The sequence below is a fragment of the Nicotiana tabacum genome, chromosome 3, assembly GCF_000715075.1.
Source record: "Nicotiana tabacum cultivar K326 chromosome 3, ASM71507v2, whole genome shotgun sequence".
Classification (NCBI taxonomy): domain Eukaryota; kingdom Viridiplantae; phylum Streptophyta; class Magnoliopsida; order Solanales; family Solanaceae; genus Nicotiana; species Nicotiana tabacum.
This window is the reverse complement of record NC_134082.1, coordinates 156,498,344-156,508,028: the sequence shown is the minus strand read 5'-3', so window position 1 is coordinate 156,508,028 and position 9,685 is coordinate 156,498,344. Positions and strand designations below refer to the sequence as shown.

Here is a 9,685-nt window from a genome sequence, read left to right as displayed (position 1 = left end):
CGCGCGCGGCATTGTCAGGGCGCGCGGCGCTGTTGTCATTGGCCAGCTCTTGGGCGCTGGCGAGAGGCATCGGTGGGGCGACAGAGGCGCCTGCGCGCTTGTCACTTGGCGCAGCCAAGACCACGGGGCCGACCATGGCGTTAGGCATTGTGAGGCTTGTTAGGCCGCCATGGGGCGCGGCCAAGGGGTCATGGGGCGTGTCTGGAAAGCAGCCCATGACATTACACTTGCAGTGTAATTGTTTGGCTTAAACTTCTTTTATTTTTCCTAGTTAATATTCTTCATTCTCTCATAGATAATTACCTTATTCTTCGTCAGCAGACAACATGTTAAACCAGACTTTTAGTGTGTTCCTGAGAAATAACTCTGTGGCGACCATCTCAAACAAAATGAAGGCATCCATTCCTCTTGTTATTTCAAACTTTAACTTTAGTATTTGATATTTGAAGCTGTGGTTTATTTCCCTTCACCTTCTTTTACATGAAATGGTATCCGGCCATGTAAAAGGTTTTTTTCTTCTTCTTCTTTCTTTCGATCCAAAAAAACTTTGGACAAATTCCTTCAAGGTTGGTGTGGCGTTTAATCTATTGTAGCAAGTGATCGACGACTAGGAACTTGTTGAGAGATGACCTTAGCAGTATCTCTCCACCAACAGATCTCTTTTTCTTTTTCTTCAAGCTTTTGCATGGCGGATTCTAAAGCTGATTCCAGTTCTTTGATCCTTTCTTCTTGCCTTGTCTGCAGAAGCTCATGCAGTTTCCTGTTTAATTCTTCTGCTGGAACTCCACAGCTTTCAATTGTTACACAGGCATTAGGGTTGTATACTTCTGTAAAGCTTGTGCTAATGCTTCCTTCTGAGCTATCCATAATCTGCCACAATTGAAGTTCACTACTTGAGGTCTTACACAAAACTAATTAGAAAATTATAATCGTGTAAACAGCCTCTTGCAGAAATGCAGGATAAGGCTGCGTAAGATAGACCATTGTGGTCCGGTCCTTTCCCGGACCTAGCGCATAGCGGGAGCTTAGTTGCACCGGGCTGCCCTATACTATGCTAAACTAAAAGCAATTTAGTATAGTCATCTCGTACTCCAATTTGTAATCTAAACAAATGTAACTGCTAACTGAACGTACCTCAGCATTCTGTTGTGTTGGATATTTCAACATGACTTCTGAATCTGAATGGAATTGCAAACGTTCTAATTCGACTTCGAGCTCTGCTTCAAGCTGGTTCATTTCCAAATTCCTCTCATTTCCTTTCATTGATTTGCAGTTGAAAGCTGTGTGATCATGGCTGCAAGTGATTTCTGATTCTTCTTCTATATCAGTAGAGTATGCGAATTGTTCAACATAATCTGAATCGTGGTGTGAGATTTTGGCTCTTGAATCAGAAAGATTTCTTCTGATTCTTCCTTGGTTTTGGAATTCCACCTTGGAATTATGAAGCAGGATTTCCATTTCTCTACGAATCTCAACTATTTTGTTGAGCTCATTTTTGGTAGCATTAAACAGATAAATTAGACCAAATCCAATGCCTAGGTTCAAAGAGTCTGCTTTCTTGTCTCCTCCTGCATAAAATGTTGATTGGTTTGTTTTAATAAATATTACACAGATGAAATCATAGAAAGACGAAATTTTCTAAAATGGCATGGATTTTGCAAATTTGCTTAGGTTTATCATATGCATGTATATATGATGGCTTTCGTAAATAATGCATTCAGGTAATAAGTTACATGTCCAAAATATTATTATGTCATTTTCCATGTCAATCAAAAAAAAAATGTTTCATATTCTTATACGGGATATAATATGAAAACGTGAAGGTAAAAATAGTAAAATAACGTCAAAATAGCACGGCCTAGCCATTTTTCGGATTGGTAATCGAAAATAGCCAGCGTTTGCAAAGTCATTGAAAAATAGCCACCGTTTTGCTGAAACACGGAAAGTTACAGCATAATATGTTGGATTATGGATCTCCTGTGTATAAACTTCCAGAATATTATGTTGGAACTTCAGGACACGGAAAGTTCCAGCATAATATGCGAGATTATAGAGCTCCTGCATATAAACTTCCAGCATATTATGATGGAACTCCAGCACATTATAAAATTTCAGCATATTATGCTCAGAGGCGGATCCCGGATTTAAATCTTATGGGTTCAATTTTAAGGGCTTTTAATATTGAACCCATTGTATTTTTAAATTTATGGGTTCATATCTACTATTTTTGCAATTTTAATAAATTTTTACATACAAATTTTTATTCCGCGTCGAAAGTTATGGGTTCAGTTGAACTCATAGGTTATACGCTGCATCCGCCCCTAATTATGCTGGAAGCTCATATGTAAAAAATTCGAACTCCAGCATATTATGCTGGAATATTTCGGATTTTTAACTCTATTTTAGTTCAGATTTTATCTTTATATGAAAAGTGACTAAATTTCGATTACTTTTGAAACTGTGGCTATTTTTCAATTACCAGTTGTAAATCCAGTTATTTTTTAATTTCACTCTAAAATAACATCTCAATTTCATGGCCCACTACCGGAGTTGCAATATTTCAAATAAAAGGTACGTTTCTATATTAGATGACAGCATGCTCAAAATAAGAGTTTAAATATTTTTTAAGTGTCAAAATATTTGGAAATCATATTTTAGGTTGAAAGGTTGAATTCAAACCTGCCGAAATTGTATGGAGTAATTATTTTTTAGTTTGTCAGCATCTTATCTAACTGAAATAAATAATTTCGGCAGGAACGTAGGGATTAAATAACATTAAAAAGTAACGGATTTGGCAAACGAAGCTGTCTCTGAGTTTTCTAGTTCAAAGCAACACATGGTCCTACCTATTTATTAAGATGACATTGATATGAATTTTTTTTTTTTCTCTTCGTAATATGAAGTTTTCCATGCACCTAATATTTTTAAATATGTAAGTACTAATTATTTATTTCTGTTTTCGTTTAGTGGTTCTTCTTGTCCTGCCTTCCTTCTTGTTACACAACCTTATTTCTCTTTTAAGACTTAACAATTCAAGCAAACATATTTATAAAAGAAACAACTTCTGCAATATGTCCATTTATTTACACTATCACAATACTGCTTATATATGTTTATGCAAATAGCCACCCTTAAAAAAGGAAATTTGTAATAAGAAATAAGACAAATTACCTATAACAAGTTGAAACAAATTTTCTTTTATATTCGAATAAAAATTAAATCCTTAAAGAATAAGTATATATTTAAGTTTATATACTGATAATATAAATAAATAGTAAAAGGTAAGCTCGGTGCATAAAGTATCTCGCATTCATGCAGGGTCCGGGCCGGGGAAGGGCCGCACCCCAAGGAAATATGATGTTAGGCAGCCTACCTGACTAATTTCACGGTTCGAACCTATAGGTCACACGGAAACAACTTCATCGTTGCTCCAAAACTCCCCTTTTTATACATTGACAATATAAACTATATTTTGTACAATTAAGTGACTTCAAACACAATTCCATCAATAGAAAAATGGTAAACAACCTACTATTAATCAGTCTACATAATCACATAGATACGGTTAAAAAATATTCTAACTTTGAATTTGAATAACACGACCATTTGATTTTTCATCATATTGAAAAAGTAATAAAAATGAGAGGTGTGAAGCAATTTACCTTCCAGTGCCGTAGAAGGCGATGAGGACTCCCTTTCTAATCTTGTAAGATAATCCTTCTTCTTCCTATTAATCTTCTTCTCCTTTTTTCTGCTAACATACTGAAGCTGTTGCTCCTTCACTTTTTTTGTCTCAAACCACCTCGACAAAATCCACCTTGGCGATATACAAGTACTAAAGCTCCTGGTACACGTTGTTTCTGCAGATCTTCTTTTCCTAATTTCTGTACAAGCCCTTGCTGTGATTATGGAGATGCTACAATAATCGTCACTTCCCATTAGGATCTTCGTTAAAACTTATTTCCCCTCAATACTTGCTGTTTTATGGCCAACAGAGTTAACTCACGATCTCTTGTTTGAGTTTTCGAAATAGAAATACTACTAAGAATTGAGGAGGGAAATTTTTGAAAGTGAAAGGTTCACGGGTTTCTTCATGTCCTAATTTATGAGCCTATCTCACTGAAACCGAAACAACATTAATGACATTAATTTAGGTGATGATTCAATTTTTGTATATTACTCCCTCCAATAAGTGATTTCTTTTTGTATTTGGCATGCTCCTTAAGAAAAAAACATAAGTATCTTAACTATATTACCCTTAATTAAAATTTATATATTATTAACTTGACACATTGGTATGCGTAAAGAAGGACAAATTTGACAAAGTAAAGTTAATTCATTCTTGATTATGTAAAAGGAGCACTTATTTTTAACCAAATAAAAAGGTCAAAAAATCACTTACTATGGACCGGAGGCAGTAGTATATTACATGGAAATGATTTGTGTTATATTTACCAAAAAAATCGATCTTCTTGTTAGTTCTGCAGTTTAGGCATTAACGCTGTAAATTTGAACAAAACCAGTTTTCCCCTGAAACTGGTTGGGAAAGTAAATGCAAAAAATACACTCTACCCACCCCAGGTTAAATGTTTTGTTATGCTTATCAATGGCCAATTCAATTTTTTTTTAACTGAACTTCGTTTTGAAATAAAAATTAAAGTTTTGCTACAAAATAGTTAACCATACGCAACTTTTAAAATTTTATTTTAATAAATACTCAGAAAGTTAGGGTAATATAGCAATTGCTAAGAACAAAAACAAGATATTCAATTTCTAAGGAAGAATGTAATTTAAATAAAAAGAATGAAAGAAAATGAATACATATTATACATCTATTTGGCCATAAATAATATTTCTGTAATGCAAGTACTGACGTTTAATATTTTCAAATGACATCAATATTTGAAACACATTGAAAAACTTATTTGATGAGTATTGCAAGTAAGATTTCAATTTTGTTTCTAAGTGAAATTCATATTTAAATATATATTTTTGAATTCTAACTTCCAACTTTAAATTCAAATATCAATCCTTTTTCGACGTCAACCGAATACTGCCGCGTGCTTAGTACATGGTGGATGATTAATGACTAAAGGAAAGGAATTAATCCCTAACTAATCTTGCCAACTACGTAATAACTTTTATAAGCTAGTTAATTAATTAGTTGAATATTCCTAAAATGCAAATCACTAGAATGTTACAGAATACGTATCAGAAAATAACGAAATAAAAACGTAAAACTCCTTTCCTGGTGTGACGTAATATCAGAGAGAGGATTATTTCGGGGGCTAAATTGCAACATCTAAGAACTTGAGGGAACTCCGTCCCAATACTATCAAACGATATTTGTTTTTTCACGCAATTACTGATCTTTAATGTAGTGGAAGGCAGATGTAGGAATTAGCACACAATTGCGGCCAGTGACAAATTATTGCTCTATTTTGGGACCACGAAGCATATGACTTTATTCATCCTTTCAAAATCAATTGATTCTATCTCGGAATTTATAGTTTAATTTTCGAATCTCTCTCAGCTTTCTATTAAAAAAAATGTGAATGTTATCAGAAAACCAAAAGTATAATTACCGAAAGCTCATTTCAATTGTTATGTTTTGCAGTTAAGCTAGTTAACAATGGGCATTCTCGTTTTAATTAATGTTACACTTATGTTGAATAGTTGTTTATATTTTTCGACTATTACTGGCTCAATGTCTTGGTACCAGCCACGGAGCTCCAACTAATAAACAGAAAATGTTTCATAATTAATCAACTAAATCAAAATTAGAAAAAGGAAGAAGTACAGTGTGGAAAGGGCTTTAAAGAAAGTAGCTGTCTAAAAATAAATGGTGAAAGATAAATAAAGTTGAAGAAGAAACGAGTTTGCATATGAACAAGGACAAAAGGCCAAATATACCCCTCTACTCTCAAATATTATTTACATGTACCCTTCATTATATTATTGGGTTATCCATACCTCTACAGTCATACATTGGAACAAAAATGCCCCTGTTTTGGATGGAGTGACACGTGCCAACACCAGATTAAAATGACTCATTTCTTTTTTTTATCCAACCCATTTTACAAAAAACTCACAATGAACCATATTTTCATTTTTCAGTTTTTTTAAAGAATTTTCTTTTTATAAAACTTAAAAAAAATTGCAAAATATTTTCGTTTTTCTAAACTAAGTAGATACTGAAAAGATTTTGCAAAACAAATTGAAAAAATTCATTTGTTTAACAAATATTTTTTTTAAAAAAAAACTATAAAAACATATTTGTAAAAACTAAAAAAAATGTAAAAAATAAATTTTTTCTTTCAGTTTTTAACAAAATATTTTCGTTTTTTAACAACTGAAAAAATATTTCCAACAAAATATTTTTGTTTTTGAAAAATGTTTTTTTTTAGTTTTTGTAAAGATTTTCTTTTTGTAAAAACTGAAAAAACAAATTAGTATAAACTGAATTTTTTTTGCAAAAAACAGAAAAAAATTATTTTCGTTTTTTAAAAACTGAAAAAATTATTTTCAACAAAATATTTCGTTTTTAAAAAATATTTTTTTCATTTTTTTAGTTTTTTAAAAGAATTTTGTTTTGTAAAAACTGGAAAAACAAATTTGTAAAAACAGAAAAAAAAATATTTTTTGTTTTTTAACAAAATATTTTCATTTTTTAAAAAACTGGAAAAAAATGAAAATAGGGGTCGGGTTGTGGGTTTTCTTTAAAAACGGGTCGGGTAAAAAAAAGAAATGGGTCGTTTTAATCTGGTGTTGCCACGTGTCACTCCATCCAAAACAAGGATATTTTAGTTTCAAAGTATGACAGTAGGGGTATAGATAACTCAATAGTATGACGGTAGGGGTATAGATAACCCAATAGTATAACGAGGGGTACATGTAAACAATATTTGAAAGTAAAGGGGTATATCTAGCCCTTTGCTGAACTCCTTTTCCTCTTTTTTGAAGCATGAACAGATGAACTAGAGAAAATTCTGATAGGTTTGAAAATGTGACGACCCGACCAGTTTCTGCTTCTTATTGCTTTGTCTATCGATTCTATGCATGTTCGGCTTAGTCGGTTCGGGTCCGGAAAAGATTTGGTAAGGCTTGAGACACTTAGTCTCTTTTGGGGAAGCTTAAATTGAAAAAGTTAACCGAATGTTGACTTATGTGTTAGAGGGCTCGGATGTGAGTTCCGATGATTCGGATAGCTTCGGGAGGTGATTTTGGACTTAGGAGCGTGATCGGAATGAATTTTGGAGGTCCGGAGTAGATTTAGGCTTGAATTGGCGAAATTGAATTTTTGGCGATTTCCGGTTGATAGGTGAGATTTTGATATAGGGATCAGAATGGAATTTCGAGAGTTGCAGTAATTCCGTTGTGTCATTTGAGATGTGTGTGCAAAATTTCAGGTCATTCGGACATGGTTTGGTTGGGTTTTAGATCAAAAGCGTAATTTAAAAGATTTTGGAATTTTAGGCTTGAATCCGATGCGAATTTGTGTTTTGATATTGTTTTGAGCGTTCCGAAGATTGGAACAAGTTTGAATGAGGTTATGGGATATGTTGGTATGTTTGGTTGAGGTCCCGGGGGCCTCGGGTGAGTTTCGAGTGGTCAATCGGACCATTTCATGCTTTGGAAAAGTTGCAGATTTTTGAGCTTCAGATATTGCAGAGTTTTCTTCTTCGCGATCGCGTAGGGCAGTGATGGGGGCAGCCCAGGTTGTTCTTCGCGTTCGCGAAGTTGGAGACGTGATCGCATAAGGTGGTGAAGTTATTGATCGCGAACGCGTGGAGAAGGTCGCTTTCGCGTAGAGTTAAGTGGACCAGGGGATTGACCTGGAGTTTATTCATCGCGAACGCGGTCCCTTGTCCGCGATCGCGTAGGTGGGGGATGCCTGAGCATCGCGTTCTCGTGGGAGATGACGCGTTCGCATAGAGTAAAAATTGGGTTCTGAGAATTTGTGCTTCGCGATCGCGAAGGGGGTTCCGCGATCGCGATGAAGGATTTCAGGCTTGGGCAGAAGGTTTAAATAGTCGTCTTGTCCGCGATTTTGGGGTTTATTTCCTCCATTGTTGAGCGTTTTTGAAGCTTTTTGAAGAGGATTGAAGATGGATTCAAGGGGAATCACTTGGAGGTAAGATTCAGAGACTTAAAACTCGATTCTAATGTGAAATCTACCTAATTAATCATAGAAATTAAGCTTAAAATTGAAGAACTACGGCTTGAAATTGGAGACCTAGAATTTGGGATTTGAGGGGTCATTTGTGGTTGGATTTTGATGCTTTTGGTATGAATGAACTCGAGGAGTGATAAGGAATCCATTGATGTGATTGTTACCGAAATCCGAGACGTGGGCCCGACGGTAGGATTTTGGTAATTTCGGGATTTGAGTTGTAAATTGATTATTTTCGCTTGGGCTTCGTTCCTTTAGCATATTTTGACGCCGCGATTCTGATTTTGGATAGATTCAACGGGAGTGGAGGCCGATTCGAGGGGCAAAGGCGTCGCGGGCTAGAGTTTAGACCGAATTGAGGTGAGTAATGATTGTAAATGATGTTCTGAGGGTATGAAACCCCGGATTGCACACTGTTGTGCTATATTGAGGTGACACACATGCTAGATGACGAGCGTTGGGTCGTGCACGTGGGATTGTGACTTAATCTGTCCCGAATGACTATTTTACCGCGTATTTGACTGAAAACTATTTGCTATCATCATGTTTTGGGCTGAATGCCATATTTGGGCCTCGTGCCAACTATTTGAACCCTTAGGGGATTTTTATTGATATTTCCTCACTGCTTGACTTTATACTTGAACTCAGTCATGCTATATTTTATTGTTTTCATAACTTAACCATGTTTACTCTGTTTTAATACTTGAATGATATTTTAAATAATATTCTAGGCTGAGCATCATGTTTTACTGTTGCCCGAGTGGCTTGTGAGATTCTCACTAAGTAAGGTCGAGGGCCTATGTTGTGAGGAAACACTGATTATGATTATGAGGCCTAGGGCGTGAGATTTGTACGCCACGAGGTGGCTTGTTGATATGAGGCCGAGGGCCTAGTGATGATGCCACGAGATGACTTGATATTGCGCTTGGGCCAAAAGGGGCCCCTCTAGGAGTCTGCACGCCTCCAGTAAGCACAGATACCTATAGTGATGTGAGATATAGCCCGAGGGGTTGGTATTGTTGATATTGTGCCCGATGGGCAACCCTTTATGTGCTTATTTGTCTTATTTGTCTGTCATTTACCTGCTTAATTGTTAAAAAGGCATTTCATGAAGTTTGAACTGAATTAAAATGACTTTAGACATTATCACTGCTTCACTATTTTTTTTATGGCTTTTACTGATTCATTATAGCCAGTAATGTGCTTTATATGATTTCTTGCTTTCAGTCTTTATTTATGATTATTACTCACTGAGTTGGAGTACTCACTTTACTTCTTGCACCCCGTGTGCTGATTCAGGCGTTGCTGATCCTGCTAGTGCAAGTTGAGAGCTCCCGACAGATTTCGGAGTTCACGAGGTAGCTGTTTTGGCGTCCGCAGTCCCGTGGTTCCCCCCTTTATTTCATTTCTATCTCTTTTTCAATTACTTTGTAATAGTTTATAGACTTTTCAGACTTGTGTTGGGATTGATAGATGCTCATGACTAGTGACACCCCGATATTGGGCTGTGTT

At 35.5% G+C, this 9,685-nt stretch overlaps 1 protein-coding gene across 1 annotated transcript; it reads right to left on the bottom strand.

Moving 5' to 3' along the window:
- Positions 1-380: 380 nt before the first annotated feature.
- LOC107804516 (protein POLAR LOCALIZATION DURING ASYMMETRIC DIVISION AND REDISTRIBUTION) lies at positions 381-4,065 on the bottom strand. The gene is made up of 3 exons (XM_016628423.2): positions 3,663-4,065; positions 1,135-1,568; positions 381-870 (listed from the first exon to the last, which is right to left on the bottom strand). The coding sequence occupies exons 1-3, from the start codon at positions 3,937-3,939 to the stop codon at positions 580-582; spliced, it is 1,002 nt and encodes a 333-aa protein (XP_016483909.1). The 5' UTR covers positions 3,940-4,065; the 3' UTR covers positions 381-579.
- Positions 4,066-9,685: the final 5,620 nt, after the last annotated feature.